This window comes from Notolepis coatsorum (assembly GCF_963971535.1).
Source record: "Notolepis coatsorum genome assembly, chromosome: 10".
Classification (NCBI taxonomy): Eukaryota; Metazoa; Chordata; class Actinopteri; order Aulopiformes; family Paralepididae; genus Notolepis; species Notolepis coatsorum.
Genome location: NC_140174.1, coordinates 83,721,912 through 83,741,115, shown reverse-complemented (window position 1 = coordinate 83,741,115; position 19,204 = coordinate 83,721,912). Strand labels below are relative to the sequence as shown.

Sequence of the window (19,204 nt, the reverse complement as noted above, 5' to 3'; positions counted from 1 at the left end):
ACCCCTCCCCCCCTCCCCGCAGCTGAATCATAGCACAGTCTTGACAGGGAAGGTGAGTAGTGTACCGACTCTACTGGACTCCACCCACATGTCATGGAGCAGGATGCAGCACATGGACAGAACAGCCCGCGTGGAGAGGAACCTATAGCGCTGCATTAGCAAAGCTCTTTCCAGCGGTGGTCACAGTCTGTGCAATACAACCACAGGGGGACAATCAATGGATGAGGATATCTGTTGTTTGTTTCCTAAATCCACAATTGATTTATTACTTTCTTTTTTTTAAATGTAAATTTTTTTTTATTGTATGTATTTTTTTGTATGACTGTATTCCATGTACAACTGAATATCTGAATGTATATTTCATAATGATTTTTAATTTTTTTTTTTAAATAGGAATATATGAATTCTATGAAGCAAAGGGCACTCACCTAGTGCCTTCCACAATCTGAAGTAGGTCTTTGTTGATGATGAAAAGGTGCAAAATGATGCGCAAAAAAACATGAATGTCGCTGATATGCCATCTTTAAAAATAATAATAATATAATACCCTAACCTCGCTATGTACAGCTCTTGTCATATACCCAAGACAGAATAAGTATTTACACACACATACAACGACAATTCTGCTTGATTATATAAGTCAAAGCTGCTAGTTTAAAACTTAGTATTCAGTGTACTGGTAATTCATGGTAATTGGTCATTCATTCATCAACCTGGGACTTGTTTGTATGTTTAAAGGTAGAATCTGTAATTTCGTCAAACAGCTACCTCTAGCCCTATTGTACTTTGTGTACATTTTTTAGTTTTGGTCTGATAGGTTGGAGTTGAGTGGGGATAGAGGACCTGCTGGCTGTTCTGAGACATGGAGAAATCCACAGCATAACGAGCTACTCCAACCCACACATCAGACAAAGAATAGAAATATAAAAAAAATACAGTACCAAGCAGGGATTTTTCCGCCTAAAGGTTGCCGTTTGACGACATTACAGATTCTACCTTTAAAATGAAGACTGTGGATCCTGTAGCGATATCAAATGTGCCTCTTTCCTGCACTCAGGGAACTTGTGTTTCCTGGTATTGTTAAAAACACTTACTTACTGTAAGTGTAAACAACACCACATTGAGACAGAAGAAACCGCCTAACTACAATGAAACAAAACATCATTAAATATGTAAAACCCTTCTGTCTGTGTGCTTCTTACCCCAATTTTAAACCCATTAGGCTCAAGTAATTTTTTTTAAATAATTTTTCATTTTGAAAGTATATTGTTAGTATAAGTTAAACCTCTATTTCTACACATGTACTAGCATAGAATTTGTACATATTGAGAGTATACTTGCAATGTAGTTTTGGTATTCTTTCTGCTTTCGTGTACTCATTTAGTAAACGTATAGTGTACTATCTTGGTAAGCGGAAGCAACCAAAAATAGACGAATAGCACAATTTCAATATATTGAAGGACATCTTAGCATTCACACTCGTGTGGTTTCAATTTAATACAACTTTAATATACTTTCTGAATAAGTATACAAAGTATGTACGTTCAGAAAATCTTTGGCATATCATAGATTTATTATGTTTTTTTTAAGGGAAAAGTTTAAATGTCTATTCACAGCAGCTGTGATGTTTCTTGTCATGGCTAACTTTAAAGTCCAACGCAAAACCTCCTTCCCTTCTACAGTAGCTACAGTACTATAGAATCTTATTCTTTGCACACAGTATTTCATCAGTTATATTGTTATTATCCTTCAAAAATACAACTACTACAGATTTTTTTACATCAACTTTAATTGTTTCTTTCTTTCTTACCTTTCTAGCCGAGGTTGAAAGCACCATGTTGATTCTCATACACTGTAGCCTGGGCTAACCTTAGGATTATTTATATAATTTATATTAATTAATTTATTAATTATTTTAAGTCACCTTTTTCTCCCAATCATTTCAACATCCTGTTTTCCACCTTTTTAGTTCAACTCCAGTCTCTCCTTCAGCTGAAGACTGACATGATCTGATAGTAGCACCTTTAACACCAACTACCTTACTATCAGACTGAAATTATCTCATAAAAGCACCCTTTTAACACTAACTACCTTACTATCAGACTGCAATAATCTCATAGTAACACTTTTCTAACACTAACTACCTTACTATCAGACTGAAATGATCTCATAAAAGCATCCTTTTAACACTAACTACCTTACTATCAGACTGCAATGATCTCATAGTAACACCTTTCACTAACTACCTTACTATCAGACTGAAATGATCTCATAGAAGCATCTTAGTTAGCAGAAATCTTAGTTAGTATTTATCTTTTTTAACACTAACTACCTTAGTATCAACACGGACATCGGGTTCAGGAAACATGTAGAAAACATAACAAGTGGAAGACTGAGTGATCAGGACGCTAGTGGCCTTACCTAGCATTCCCTACCAAAAGGTACCTTGGAATTTCCCCAAAAGTATCATGGTATTTTTGGGGGTATTTTTACCTGTAGGCTATTTAATGTAACCGCCGGACCCAATTTGCTATGAATATATATGCAGCAAGTGCACATATAGGCCAAATGCATCAGTCCAGGAGGTTAATTAAAGAAACAGTCATCAGGATCATCTGATGCTCTTTGTAGCTCAATTAGTGAAAGAAATACCAAAGCTCAAATCAAACCCGTCTCTACGCACTTAACCAGTTTGCTCATAATTAGCTCAAGCAGCATGCATTCACACACCAAGCACAGCTACTTGATTGTTTTAATATTCTATATAGTCTGGTGAGAAACACGAAACAGAAAACTCACCCCAGCTTTGTAAAAAATCCACTTTTAAAGCTCCAGCCTGTAGTTAAAACGTTTACTTCCATGTATCTTCGTGTTCTACTCTTGTTTGATGAAGCTGCGGCTGAGAATTAGACAGCAATTTCCATGGTAACGCATTTGAAGGAAAGTCATCAGATGATTGTGGAAGTGGGCATTTTAATTTAAAATAAATTTGAATTTTCCTTTTTGTGTTTCTTACCAGAATATATATATATATATAATATTAAAACAAGACGTTTTCTTTTTTTCACATTGCTTCACTTACAAAGACGGTCAAACAAACACACACACAAGCAGCATATTGCCCATATTGTCTGTTTATTGTTGCTTATGATAAATCTACGCATTATCTTTATTTATATTCTTTACCTAGTACTTATCGCCACATTCTATTAACGTATAAAATCACTGTGGTGGAAAACAACTTAAAAAATGTAACTGCCAATTGAAAAAAATAAAGAGAAACAGTTCAGGGTTATGCAACTATCATCCTTCCTCCTCCCTTCATTTAACCTTTAACCTTCCCCTGGATCCCTCCCTTTCTTCCCTCTATCTCACATAGATGGTGGGTGCAGTAGCTTCAGTCAGTGTTGTACGGTAGTACTGGTGTATTACAGCGTGCTGGCTGGTTGGATGTTTCTGAGACAGAGGAAACCACAAGGCCCAGTGCCAGGCTCCCGTCTCCTGATGGTTATTCCAGCGATACTGGACTCATTCCTGTTTCCAGATAGAGATGAACCCTGTTAATAAATACTGAGGCTGTCTTGGATTGGCCATTTGTCCCAATGGCGACGGTAGTTGTTGTTTTGCTGATGATGTGCTCTTGTGGGTTGATCTGTGCCGTGTGTAGTATTCCTGTTCCTCGCTGTTTATTGCGGTGACCAGTCCAGTTCCATGTCCGTTCGGTATCAGTGCTTTCATCAGGCATAAGGGAGGCTTTATGTCGTGGGGCTGCAGTAGAAATGGATGAGTTGGTGTAAGTGGTGAGGGGGGTGGGGTAGGTGGAGGGAGCTGTGGAGGCTGGTTCCCATGTACAAGCCAGGTGGATGGTGGTGTGGTGGTGCTAGTCATCCTTCTCCACTATGATCTCCCCGTGAAGAACCTTTCTCCTCTGACGAAGCATGTGGAAGAAGAGCTGAGGAAACACTAAGGGGAAGGGGGTAATGTTGACATTTGGAATATTTGGAAGCCATTTTGTGCCAATTCACCATTGGCAGTGGCTTCAAGTGTATCTGAAAGTATTCATCAAAAAGCCCCGTCATGGACACCTGAGGCTCCTCTATTGCGCCTTAAACAGGAAGAACATAATGTGAACATATAAGCGCTCGAATGCCATAGGGGGATGTTGATCACCTCAGATAATTTGTCACTATTTTTAATTTCTTTTTACTGAAATAGTTGGAAGCCATTTTGTGCCAATTCACCATTGGCAGTGGCTTCAAAAAACCCTCGAAAGCCTTACATGTCATGGACATCTGAGGCTCCTCTACAGACCTGTTCGCTGTATACGTCAGACTCAGTGTGCGTGCATCACAGGAGCAAACAGGAACGTAATCCTGGTATGAACATTGTTACTCAGCTGAGAGTTGTGCCCTTCCTGATGACTTGTCGTACAGAACTTGTAAGTCGCTTTGGATAAAAGCGTCAGCTAAATGACTAAATGTAAATGTAAACAACGGGGCAGACTACAATATATTTGCATTTGTTAGCCATGCTAGCGATCTAAACAATCAATCCATGCTAAAGCTAGATATGTAAAAGGTGAAAGACTCACACTCACAGCCATGCCGATTTGGCGAAATAACATCCAGCCGTTTTCGTTTGAAACAACTTTTAGTCAGGAGAGTACCATGGTTTCTCCATAGAGCCCCGTCGTATTCTTTTAGCGCAGCAGTCATGTGACTCAGTTGGTATTGCTGATTGGCTCAAACACTGTTTGTATACAGCGAACAGGTCTATTGCGCCTTAAACAGGAAGAACATGTGTGAATTCTTAAAATGGGCGGCATTCCCCTATAAGCGCTAGAATGACATAGGACCCAAATGTAAAAAAATCTAAATAAAATGATGCTGGTATTATCCTTATGAGTGAAAATGTAGGTATCCTGGGCGCCCCCAGTGGCCCACCACATTAACACACATGCTGCGTAATCGCAAAACATCCTGGGTTCCGGCCCAGAACATGTGTTGCATGTCCTCCCCCATCTCTTCACCCGATTTCGCTCTCTGACTGTCCTATCAATAAAAGCTCAAAATGCCATAAAAAATAACAAAAAAGAAAATGTAGGTATCCTTACGTGGGATGTAGGACAGCATGACGATGATGAGGCAGTAGTAGTAGTCGAAGGACACGTTATACTTGTTAGGGAGCCTCATAGAGTATATCCCGGACCGGCGTACGTAGGGCAGAGCAGCATAGATGGTCAGCAGTTCCCCAATGACCCCGAGAGGATACAAGACGAGGAACAGGTTGTACCTGAGGAGAAGAGAGATCTTTAACACTGGTAGTACAAACACATGCACGCACAGACAGACAGACAGACAGACAGACAGACAGACAGACAGACAGACAGACAGACAGACAGACAGACAGACAGACAGACAGACAGACAGACAGACAGACAGACAGACAGACACACACACACACACACAGGGTAGTTATAAGTGATGGATAACACATTGACATGCCACTGACAGTGTACTTAAGGGATAGTTCAGATCTTCTGACATTGAGTGGTATGAAATACTTGCCAGTAGTGTAATCAATGCATAACCGTTAGCTTACCCACAGAGTCCCGTGATCAGAGTTCTGGCTGGGTTCTGAGTGAACCGGGAAGCTTCAGATCGGCAGCACACAGGGTCTCAAAACTGTGTTAATCTACACCACACAACATGCAGACAAAAGATTTAACCATCCACAACAGATTCAGTAACTATGCACCAGGTTTGTTACAAGACATCGGTCTGAGAGAAGAATCAAGCATGGGAAATGCGGGTTTTCTGTGTGGATGGTTACAACTTTTGTCTGCATGTGGATTCAAACTTTTGCAACCCCTGTTTACTGCCTGTCTGAAGCTTCCTGGTTCTCTCAAAACCCACCCAGAACTCGAACCATGGTACTCTGTAGCTAATGGCTATCAATTACACTACTGGCATGAAATACATATGTCAAAAGATACAAACTATCCATTTAATACTTTCAAGTGTATGGTTTTTGGAATGTTTTCAAATAAATTTCAAGATTGAATATTGAAGATGAATATTCAGTTCTCAAAATCCTAATCTCACAAGTGAACACATACACCTGAAAGGGGTTAATGAACAAATACAGACACATTCACATTAAGTCAGAGTTCAGTCTGTCAGTTGTAAAGGATATCAGCTAGCTAGCCCACAAACAAGTAAGGAAACTAGTTTGCTACAATTCAGTTGATTTTAGCGGTTCAAAACATCCACAGCAAATGTGACAATTGATTTATCACCTACTAACAATGGTCCTACGGACATACGTAACATTTACAGCGATAAGAGAGGGAGACTAATTAATTTTGCCGCGGGGGGGGGGGGGGGGGGGGGGGGCATAATCGAGTGAGTAAATTCTGAATGGCTTGGTTCAGTGGGGGAGGTTCTTGTCTGAGCTGAACTGAAGAAACGGGACTGGGTAGAGATTTCACATCTAGTCAGTGTTAGTACAACCCCACATTGCTAGAAAACAATGCAAACCACAGGAAAAGGCCCTTTATAAGATAGTTCCCCTTTAACACCATCATGGTCCCCACACTAGAGCTAGCATTGTGACCTGTACTGCCCTGGTGTAACACCAACATGGTCCCCACACTAGAGCTAGCATTGTGACCTGTACTGCCCTGATGTAACACCAACATGGTCCCCACACTAGAGCTAGCATTGTGACCTGTGCTGCCCTGGTTTAACACCAACATGGTCCCCACACTAGAGCTAGCATTGTGACCTGTGCTGCCCTGGTTTAACACCAACATGGTCCCCACACTAGAGCTAGCATTGTGACCTGTGCTGCCCTGGTTTAACACCAACATGGTCCCCACACTAGAGCTAGCATTGTGACCTGTGCTGCCCTGGTTTAACACCAACATGGTCACCACACTAGAGCTAGCATTGTGACCTGTGCTGCGCTGGTGTAACACCAGCTTAGGAGGGCTGCGAACAAGTTACTCACATTTGCATATAAAAGCACAGATAACAACTACATTTTTATTTTTTTTTTTTTAAGTCAAGCTCTGGCTTATGGAGAACGTGGAAACATAAATTTACATTTAGTCGTTTAGCTGACGCTTTTATCCAAAGTGACTTACAAGTTCTGTACAACAAGTCAGCAGGAAGGGTACAACTCTGGCAGCTAAGGGTAAGTAAGATTGTTCGTCAAACAAGTGTCAGACTTGAGTGCTACAGTCTTGAGTGCATAGTAGTATAGACATTAACATAGTAGGTAGTAGTATAGGCAAGGTCGATTCCTTAGTAGAAAAGTGCATAATAGTAAAATTAAAATGTTTCTTCTTTTTTTCCCTTTCCTGATATTGATTGAAGGTGTGTTTTTAGTCAATGGTGGAAAAGTGGGCGGGTTTCAGCTGTCCTGACTGGTGGAAAGTTGGTTCCACCATTGTGGAGCAGGAACCGAGAATAGCCTGCTTCTCTGCGACAACCCCTCCAAAGCTCGGATAGGAGTGGGTCTGAGGCGGCCAGAATATGTAGAGCGTGGAGGTCTTGAGAGTGTGTAGTTAGAGACCATTGACCAGAGGTAGGAGTGAGCCATTCCTGTCGCTGCATGGTATGCCAGGTCACGGACCTTGAAGCGGATTCTTGCAGCAATGGGAAGTCAGTGCCGCTCTCTAAGAAGTGGGGTAACGTGGGCTGACTTTGGTAGGTTGGAGATCAGGCGGGCCGCTGCGTTCTGTATGAGTTGAAGTGGTTTGGTGGCGGTAGCTGGTAAACCAGCCAGCAGTGCATTGTCGAGGCGAGACATGACTGTTGATTGCAGGAGTTGGATGGCTTCTTTTGTCAGGAAGAAAAGTGCGGATCCTTCATTGCTCAGGAAGAATCTGCAGGTTCTAGTTATTGAGGCAGAGAAGAAGTTCAGTCAAACATAGAAGCGGTAGGTCGGCAGTAGCAAAACATCAGTTTTAGTCGTATTTATTATGTATCTGAAATGCAGGTAGTAATGTCATAGGTGACCATGTATTTTTTTATAGAAAAAATATGTAAGGGCGGCTGGGTAGCGCAGCAGACTAAGCGCCTGCCTACCACCACAGAGACACTGGTATCGAATCCAGCTGTCAGCGGTACCTCCGGCTTGGTCGGTGGTCCATACTAACCAATTGGCAGTGTTAGCGGGTGGGAAGCCGGCGGGGTGTGTATCCTGGTCGTTGTAAACAGCGACTCCTACAGGTCGGTCGGGGCGCCTGCTCAGCGAGGGAGGGAACTGGGGGAAGTAGTGCGAGCCTCCCACGCGTTACACTCCCCCGGTGAGAGTCCTCGCTGTCAGGTGAAAAGAAGCGGCTGGCTGACTCTGCATGTATCGGAAGGGACATGTGTGATAGTCTTCAACCCTCCCTAGACCGGCAAGTGGGGGGCAAATGTGCGCAACGACCAGGAAGGGGAGGGGGGAATTGGCATAACGACAAAAAAATTGGGATGGGAGAAAAATACAGAAAAAGGAGAAAAAAGTAGATAAAAAAAAAAAATTATGTAAATACTGTATGTACCGTATGTGTATTGCCCAGTAACAGCAAGGATCATGATGGAAATAAGTCCTGGACATTATCATGTTATCCTTGTTTTTTACTCTTGGGCCGCACCACTCCAGCCATGTCAGTTTACTGTAGAGCAGGGGTTGTCAAACTTTTTTATACCACAACCTCATTTTATTTAGGATTTCTTTGGCGACCCCACACTTAATGTATCGCGTAATTTCAACATGGGATTAAGGAATATCAAAATAAAAGCTCACGTTGTTGAACTTGATCATGCATATTTATTAGAACATTTAATTACAGCACTATGTTATCAATACACATTTATAAAGCAAGGCATATTTAGCCAAAATATGTTGCCAGAACATAAAAAAAAGAAGCGACCCCACTCTCACCTACCCACAACCCCACTTTGGGTCGCGAACCGTAGTTTGAAAACCGCTGCTGTAGAGAAATGGGGTCAAGGGACTGGTCACTCTATATATGCTGTATATGTGGTGACACAGGGCCCTGAGAACCCTGTATTTACTCCAGAACGTGGCACAGGCAACGGTGGAGCGACTCAGCGGATGCGAGAGAAATGTTGGACGAACATTCCATGACCAAAACAGATGGCTCTTAAAAAACAGGAGCAGCTGAACTTGAGCCCCTCTCAAGGGGGGAGTGGGGGGGGGGCTGCCGTCCCCTCCTTTGCGTAAAGGAACTCCAGAGAACACACTGATGGTGCGGGCCAGGGTGGAGGAAGAGAAATACAAAATATCTTCATATCAAGTCTTGCAAAAAAGGCACAACTTCTCTCTCACACGGTGAATCCAGTTTCTGTTATTTTCAGATTCCCTTATTTTCCGGTGAGAGCAAACTGCGTATCAGGTATCTGGTCCATGTGTTCAGGCTGACGTTCTTCACCAGGACTCAGATTTCATCCGAGCTGTTCTAGCAGAGAGATATGCCAGGCCAAGCTGCCACGTCACACATGTATTGCTCAGACAGTAGGCCAACATTATGTCACCCTACAGCTGAGAGTGGTAAACAAAGTGACCAACCATATTTGAGAAATGTGGTGATTTTTGTGTTTCTTTTTAATGCTCATAAGCGAGGTTTTTCTCAAAAAATGACACAGACCGCTATTTTTAAATGGGAACTACGGCCAGAGTAGCTCCCATGTTCGCAAATATTGACTGAACTTTCTAAGCCATGGAAATAACATCTTGGGAGTTTTTAATTTGGGTGGTGTTCCCCTTTAATGAGAAAAACTACAGATAAAGCCCACAACAATTGCTCATGATGATGTCATTATTGCCTGTGTTCAGTAAGTTAGAGACAGCAGTCTCAGAAAAGCTCCCCTTACCACGGCTCAGAGAAGCTGCAGGTACACATTGAAAAGCAGAAATTAATATATTGTGAATATATCACATCATATTAATCATGTTACATTCCCCTTCACACTGATAAAATAGCAACTGAAAATGGTAGCATATGTTCTCAAGCTACATTGTCATAGTTGCTATAGAATCTTTAGAATGCGCATTTGTCCTCCATTTCGGAGGAAACAATGGTTGCCATTGTTTGCCACAAAAATGATTATTATTGGATCTTGTAAACAAATCACAGCGGAACAGTAAAATCATGCTTTTCCAATGTTTTACCTACTCTACCACTGCAGAGAAATTAGGCATTAGGCCCACCCCTACCATAACCTCATTGGACCTCACACCCCAATCACAAAAAACTTGGTATCTCGAGTCATGGTCTATGATGTGGTCCACGAGATACCAAGTTTTTAGTGAAGCCCTCCTCTTTTGGAAGCACTTACCAATGGGTATAGGCAGCCATATTGGAAGAAAAATAACTACACAAACATTCCATGCAAGGCCTCGATTGTCAGAGTGCAAAGTTAGCTGTTAGTTCCATCGACATTCACAGAGAAAGGCTAATGAGGTGCTAATCAATAAACACACACATGCTCCATCGCCCTGTGATGCGATACCCAGGTGATACCCAGGTAGGGTTGGGCACCAAACATCGGTTCCAAAGGAATCGTTAAGAGATTTCAATTGATTCTGATGATTGATTCCCATTAAACAAATTTCACTTGTGCTAGTTATTTTTTCAAGAAATGGCTGAGAGGTGCAACTATGTGTCAAATGCAAATGCTGTAATGTATTATTTGTAGATGAATTTCCGCAGATTGCTAGTAACGTTAGTAGCCAGCCTACTGCTAAGCCAGTGACCCATTGACACTTCACCTTAGAGGCAAAAGGGGAAAACGCTTTGACCCTGCCCCATAAAAAAATGGAATAGAAAAGCGGAATCAGATTCAGAATCCATACAATGCCAAACCCTATACCCAGGTGATACCTAATACACACGACTGTACTCCTCCCTGAGGGAAAGCCAGACCGGCATGCCAAAGGTTAATACACCAAACACACAGGCCTACATGCCCACAGACACCACATCCAGTGCAGTGACCATATATATCAAACTCTGCACCTGGCCCATTTGATGAAGTAGGGCAGGAGGTGGAGCAGGTTGAACGTATAGTAGGAATATCGGGTAATCTCTGTCACCGTCCACACGACCAGGAAAAGGATTACGCTCTCTTCGTTCTGGATCTTCCAGACGGTGGGGATGGATGGAAAAATACACAAGGATGGTGAAAGAAGACTGTTTTAAAGGACTCGACAGACAAGGATGGTGAAAGAATACTGTTTTAAAGGACTCTACATACCAGGATGGTGAAATAATACTGTAGGACTCTACATACCAGGATGGTGAAAGAATACTGTTCAACAGACACGTTTTTTTACATATCGGTGTCGGCCCGCCCACATTACTATCTTCTGCAGGCTCTTTTACTGCTAGAGTGATAGTGATGCTATCATATGATATGAATATGAATATATGAAGCTAGAGATCCATCACTTCACGTCAGCTTACCTGGAAAGGGACTATATAGGGCTCAACATTTCTGATATTTTGAGGAGCAACTTTGTTCAGCAATTTGTGTCTCATTTGTTATTATTCAAACGTTGTATTTGATCAGATGCAAAAATAAATCATTATATTGGCCATCAGCCGCCCTGCTCTCTAAATAGGGTATCGGCATCAGCCACAGAAAAACCCACTGAGTCGACCACTAGTTCTTACAGGTGCAACATCATCATTACATCATCATTACATCATACACCAGTGTGGGAGCGCAAAGCAAACAGGACAGTAAGATGGGAGAGAGCAACACGTTATAATAGTCACCTGTCTGATGCTGTTGGTTATGAACCAAACCATGAAAATCCGTGAACACACTTGAACCCCAGTTACGATCACGGAAGTTCTTATGATTCCTGTAGAAGTTGAGTAAGAAAAGACGGGTAAATATAGCCGGAACGACAGTGGCTAGAGAGGTAGAGCGGTCGTCTGGTAATCTGGAGGTTCCCGGTTAAATTCCCACTCCTCCCGGGTAGCGTGTCGAAGTGTCCTTGAGTAAGACACTTAACCCCTAATTGCTCCCAATGAGCAGGTTGGCACCTTGCATGGTCGCCTGCGCTGTCGGTGTGTGAATGTGTGAATGTGAGGAACACAATTGTAAAGCGCATTGGATAAAAGTGCTATATAAATGCACCATTTACCATTTAGTTATTCAAGACATGTAATATAACAGTCATTTTTATCATTCTGTAGAGCTAGTTATTCAAAACATGTAATATAACAGTCCTTTTTATCATTCTGTAGAGCTAGTTATTCAAAACATGTAATATAACAGTCCTTTTTATCATTATGTAGAGCTAGTTATTCAAAACATGTAATATAACAGTCATTTTTATCATTCTGTAGAGCAAGTTATTCAAGAATGTAATATAGTCATCCATTCTATCATGATGAAGAGCTAGTAATTCAAGGAATAAAACAATGAATAAAAATCACATACCAATTGCGCAATGTCCCACCTGAATGGAAAGATACATGAGAATTAGTACAGTCTCAGGACCATGCTGCTCCTCATACTAGCTCCAGATAAGTAGTCACAAAGTACAAACCAATGCAAAGTCAATGGGGTCAAGCTCCTGTAGTCTGTACAAGCTGAGGTTCACTGAAATGTACTCCAATTTACTCCACAGAGCTCACAAAGTAGGTTCGTTCCCCCCCCCCCCCCCCCCCTCAGAATTTTCAATATTGTGTTGAGGTCCTTACGCCCCTAACTGCTACCAATCACTGAGACTACACACTGAAACAGTACACTGAGACTACACACAGCAACAGTACACTGAGACTACACACTGAAACAGTACACTGAGACTACACACAGCAACAGTACACTGAGACTACACACTGAAACAGTACACTGAGACTACACACAGCAACAGTACACTGAGACTACACACTGCAACAGTACACTGAGACTACACACAGCAACAGTACACTGAGACTACACACAGCAACAGTACACTGAGACTACACACAGCAACAGTACACCGAGACTACACACTGAAACAGTACACTGAGACTACACACTGAAACAGTACACCGAGACTACACACTGAAACAGTACACTGAGACTACACACTGCAACAGTACACTGAGACTACACACTGAAACAGTACAATGAGACTACACACTGAAACAGTACACTGAGACTACACACTGCAACAGTACAATGAGACTACACACTGCAACAGTACACTGAGACTACACACTGAAACAGTACACTGAGACTACACACTGCAACAGTACACTGAGACTGCACACTGCAACAGTACAATGAGACTACACACTGCAACAGTACACTGAGACTACACACTGAAACAGTACACTGAGACTACACACTGAAACAGTACACTGAGACTCAGACTACACACAGCAACAGTACACTGAGACTACACACTGCAACAGTACACTGAGACTACACACTGCAACAGTACACTGAGACTGCACACTGCAACCGTACACTGAGACTACACACTGAAACAGTACACTGAGACTACACACAGCAACAGTAAAATGAGACTACACACAGCAACAGTACACTGAGACTGCACACTGCAACAGTACAATGAGACTACACACTGCAACAGTACACTGAGACTACACACTGAAACAGTACACTGAGACTCAGACTACACACAGCAACAGTACACTGAGACTACACACTGCAACAGTACACTGAGACTGCACACTGCAACAGTACACTGAGACTGCACACTGCAACAGTACACTGAGACTACACACTGAAACAGTACAATGAGACTACACACTGAAACAGTACACTGAGACTACACACTGAAACAGTACACTGAGACTACACACTGAAACAGTACACTGAGACTACACACAGCAACAGTACAATGAGACTACACACAGCAACAGTACACTGAGACTGCACACTGCAACAGTACAATGAGACTACACACTGCAACAGTACAATGAGACTACACACTGCAACAGTACACTGAGACTGCACACTGCAACAGTACAATGAGACTACACACTGCAACAGTACACTGAGACTACACACTGAAACAGTACACTGAGACTCAGACTACACACAGCAACAGTACACTGCGACTACACACTGCAACAGTACACTGAGACTACACACTGAAACAGTACACTGAGACTCAGACTACACACAGCAACAGTACACTGAGACTACACACTGCAACAGTACACTGAGACTGCACACTGCAACAGTACAATGAGACTACACACTGCAACAGTACACTGAGACTGCACACTGCAACAGTACACTGAGACTACACACTGCAACAGTACACTGAGACTCAGACTACACACAGCAACAGTACACTGAGACTACACACTGCAACAGTACACTGAGACTGCACACTGCAACAGTACACTGAGACTAGTACACACTGCAACAGTACACTGAGGGCGGGATCCACTAAGAATGGATTGTGAGGTGGGAATTGCACCCTTAACTGTGCAGGGTTTGCACACTGGTTCTGCTCAGTCTTTGCGAGCTATCCACTAAGGACATTGCGTGGATGAGATACCAGCGCAGACACGCCCATTATGTGTGGAGTTTTCCCCTGATCTGCTCCAGTGTGCATTTGGCTCGCGGACCAGTCTGCACTCCTGACAGCGCTGTTGACAGATATCAGGAAGAAAAAGAAGCCAAAAATGAGGCATAGACAAATACAAATTAAGCAAGCTCTATACATTACGAAGTAAACGAAATACAATACGAAATGAACAGAATACTAATGGTGAAAAATACGTTAATATTGTATTATCATATTACGGTAAGTACCAGGCAAGAACAATGCGAATGCCGACACACTGTCTTATTTTTTTCCCAGTGAACCCAGGAAATGTGATGGTTGTGGAGCTGGCGCAGGCAGCTAGGGAAGGGCAGGGAGCTGAGAGTGAATGGCAGGAGGCACAGGGTAAAGATAGGGATGTTCAGGTGGTGATGAGGTGTGTGGAGAGAAGAAGGCGCCCTAGGTTGGAGGAGGTGGAGCTGGCCCCGGGGGGATAATATGATCATCATTATCAAATACAAGGTATTTTATACGTCGTATTTTTCACCATTAGTATTCCGTTCATTTTGTATTGTATTTTGTTTACTTCGTAATGTATAGAGCTTGCTTAATTTGTATTTTAATGACACATTGTGTCCTGTGTTTTTGTCACCATCTTTCCTCATTGCATATGTTTGTAATGTCTTCCAAAATGTATTCCAATTACATTTGTCACTTATAATTGTATTGTATTCTATTGTGCTATATTTAATTTAGTTTATATCCCATTTAATTGTATTCAATCTCTTTATTAAGTTTTAAAGCCCTGGCCTATATTTGATTTCATAATTATATTATATTTATACGCCACTTTGCGAAGGCTATCTCGGCCTGTGGCTTTATATTTCTCAAACAAATCATATACTGTTTATAAGATCTATTTTCTAGTGTTCCAACAAAACCTCAATCAACCAAATCCGTCCATAGATTCTGGCTGTACAGGACGAAATGTAAGGTGGCATAGTCAGTAACAGCCAGAATTGGAGCAAATCACGCCACGTTGCGAAGGCTATCTCGGCCTGTGGCTTTATATTTCTCGAACAAATCATATACTTAGTGATGCACCGATGTGAAAATTGTGGCCGATACCGATAACCGATATTAATATTGCTGTTCTGGCCGATATTTAAAATGTTTACATATTAGTGAAGACACGCTAGTGAAGACATGGGAAACGCCGGGAAACGCTTAAACACGTCATTCCCGGCCATGCTCAAGTTGCCGAAGACGCTTTACAGCGTCTTTGATATCAATATTTCAAAAATCTGGGACCGGATTCATGAAGACACGCTAGTGAAGACACTAGTGAAGACACTAGTGAAGACATGCTAGTGAAGACATGTTAGTGAAGACATGCTAGTGAAGACATGCTAGTGAAGACATGCTAGTGAAGACATGCTAGTGAAGACATGCTAGTGAAGACATGTTAGTGAAGACATGTTAGTGAAGACATGTTAGTAAAGACATGTTAGTGAAGACATGTTAGTGAAGACATGTTAGTGAAGACATGTTAGTGAAGACATGTTAGTGAATACATGTTAGTAAAGACATGTTAGTGAAGACACGTTAGTGAAGACATGCTAGTGAAGACATGTTAGTGAAGACATGCTAGTGAAGACATGCTAGTGAAGACATGTTAGTAAAGACATGTTAGTGAAGACATGTTAGTGAAGACATGTTAGTGAAGACACGTTAGTGAAGACATGCTAGTGAAGACATGTTAGTGAAGACACGTTAGTGAAGACATGCTTGTGAAGACATGCTAGTGAAGACATGCTAGTGAAGACATGTTAGTGAAGACATGCTTGTGAAGACATGCTAGTGAAGACATGCTAGTGAAGACATGTTAGTGAAGACACGTTAGTGAAGACATGCTAGTGAAGACATGTTAGTGAAGACACGTTAGTGAAGACATGCTTGTGAAGACATGCTAGTGAAGACATGCTAGTGAAGACATGTTAGTGAAGACACGTTAGTGAAGACATGCTTGTGAAGACATGCTAGTGAAGACATGCTAGTGAAGACCTAGGGCTAGATCCACAAAGAATGCACGGTGATTGATTGAATGAACATTTTATTAACAGATTGCAGAATGGGTACAATACAGTACGGCTCAATATACACAGTTGTTAAGGGGATGCAGACCAGAGAAAGACTTTTGTCTTTCATCAGGGTCCCCCATTTTCAATTCATGATGAATTGTAAGGGTACAACTTGCTCCATGCAATCCATTCTTTGTGGATCTAGCCCTTAGACCAGGGGTGGGCAATTATTTTCCCCAGGGGGCCAAATGAGCAACTAAAAATATTTTGGAGGGCCGGGCCAAAATTCCGAACTCAATTATGCATAATATACATTTTATTTCTATATAAAAAGCAGTAAATGGCATTGTTTTGACCGCTGGTAAGAGTGTATGTTATTATTTGGCAATTAAAAGGTGAGGTTAGCTTTCAAAAATATCATTTATTCAAATAGAATTTCCAAAATGATAAACAAAATGTGAAACATTTAACAAATTTTCAGTCACATTAACACTTTGGGTGCCGGGAAACGCTTAAACACGTCATTCCCGGCCATGCTCAAGTTGCCGAAGACGCTTTACAGCGTCTTTGATATCAATATTTCAAAAATCTGGGACCGGATTCATATTTCCCCTCCGCTGGCCTGAGATCCACCAGGAGGACCCACTGAGCTCTCTGGCGGTTCAGGAGCGCCATCTGGTGGCCGATCGGCGCAATTGCTTAACAGGAAGTGCCATAGAGGTTGTGCTGGACGGCCGTATTACTTCCGGGCACTCGCTATAGGTCCCGGCATTCTAGCTCGTCACAATACACAGCGATCGATTGCCAATAACTCGATAAACAACATGATTTGGACGTATATACCATTATACAAGCTGGAGATGGACCGGGTAAATCTACATCCCATAATGATAAAATTTCTACTCTACGATGATCGCCCAATGGCGCGCGGAGACTGGGGTGAGTTTTAGCGTGTAAAGTTACAGTCTTCGATACTAACTGCTATTATCAACATTTGACCCACATTAGATGATTGGTATAACGCTGCCCACGGAATTATAAACGCCCCCTAGCCCATCCGGTCAACATCAGATGACGTGTAGTAACTTCTAGAAGTACGTCTAGTTGGAATTTTTTATATCGCGCTGATTGCCATAAAACTGTATTGCATCATCAATATAATGTATTTGGGGCTATAGATCACGTTCTGGAGAAAGCTGCAGAAAGAGATGAAAACATACTTATACATTAGACCATACTTTACTATGAATATGTGAATGAAAAAGTTTAACGTTGCTACACAATGAACAATACATATAGGACTTTGAATGGGCCCTAATAATGGCAATGTAGCAATAGAATTTAAAAAGTTATAGCCCTGCAAAGAAGGGGACTTTCTCTATAGACAAATAGAGCCGGCAACCTACGGTTGATAATGAATTTAACCCATGGCAGCCAAAGTGTTAATAACAAAGGGCATTTTGAGTTTCATATACTATTGAAACAAGGATCTTCTTAGCTTTCTAAAGACATCACATCATCTTTGTAGCCAAAATAAACAAGACATGTCACTGAACTGTGTAACTGTGTAAAGAAAAGTGTCCCAGTTTTGTAGCCTTTTTTACTTTACATGCCTATTAAACATTTAATGTTTTCAGAACTGTGCAAAAAAAAGAATGTGTCCCATTTCACTTGTTATATTTCCACATTTTAGTGTTCTTCGGTTCTTTTTTTTTACTGTGCAGAAAAAAAGAAAAGGATCAAGTGTCCCATTTCACTTGTTATATTTCCACATTTTAGTGTTCTTCGGTTCTTTTTTTTCATTCAGTGTGCGAAATCCAGTCTCTTTTGAGCTTTAACAAGTCCATCAAAGTCAGGTTGAATGTCTGAGGTGGAGATGCGAAGCACAGCTGACAGATGTTCATCAGTGAGAGAGGATCTGTACCTGGATTTGGTAAACTTCATGACTGAGAATGTCTGTTCACATATGTATGTGGATCCAAAGAGAACCAACATCTTCTGAGCATGTCTCCGCATTTTTGGAAAGTTATCCTCCTTGAGCAGAGTAGAACTCTAGCAGTGATGCTGACTTAAAGTGCTCTTTCAGTAGTGAATCAGACTGCAGGTCAATGAGTTCAAGCTGAACATCAGTGGGTGCACTATCAACACTGCAGGTAAATGGAGAGGAAACCAGCTGCATTTCATCCTCAACCTTTTTGAAATCTTGAAAACGCCTTGAAAATTCATCATGCAGTGCTCCTAACATGGATGAGTACCTGTGCCGGTGATCAGCTGATGGTTTGACTTCTTTCAGGGTTTTCATGTGTTCGATATTGTTGCTGCCTAGTTGCCTTGAAATTAATTGCAAATAAAAAAAATGTAATCTACCTACCTCAGTTGTGAAAAAAAACAAATAACCACACTTTCGACAGTTTTCGGCTTGCCATTGCCCCGACTGCTTTGTTGTTGAATTGTCAAATCCTAGGTAAGCGTATATTGTGTGTGTGAACGTTGACATGAAAAGAACAAATGTAAAAAAAATAAAAAATGTAAAAAATAAAAATTTTAGATTTTTTTTTTATTACCATGTAATCTTTTGCGGG

The 19,204-nt window shown here is 41.6% G+C and overlaps 2 protein-coding genes across 3 annotated transcripts in view; one reads left to right on the top strand and one right to left on the bottom strand.

Moving 5' to 3' along the window:
* LOC311235154 (collectin-12-like) overlaps positions 1-1,175 on the top strand; it is a 212,570-nt gene extending 211,395 nt beyond the window's left edge. The window contains exon 10 of the mRNA XM_084322512.1: positions 23-1,175. Coding sequence (XP_084178638.1) covers positions 23-26 — 4 coding nt within the window. The 3' untranslated portion in view covers positions 27-1,175. The remainder of the gene's footprint in view (positions 1-22) is intronic.
* A 1,765-nt stretch (positions 1,176-2,940) lies between these two features.
* hacd1 (3-hydroxyacyl-CoA dehydratase 1) overlaps positions 2,941-19,204 on the bottom strand; it is a gene marked incomplete at its 5' end in the record, with an annotated part of 51,228 nt that continues 34,964 nt past the window's right edge. For both annotated transcript variants that reach the window (XM_084323625.1, XM_084323624.1), the window contains 5 exons: positions 2,941-3,963; positions 5,114-5,292; positions 11,036-11,157; positions 11,798-11,886; positions 12,471-12,489. In XM_084323625.1, coding sequence (XP_084179751.1) covers positions 3,881-3,963; positions 5,114-5,292; positions 11,036-11,157; positions 11,798-11,886; positions 12,471-12,489 — 492 coding nt within the window. In that variant the 3' untranslated portion in view covers positions 2,941-3,880. The remainder of the gene's footprint in view (positions 3,964-5,113; positions 5,293-11,035; positions 11,158-11,797; positions 11,887-12,470; positions 12,490-19,204) is intronic.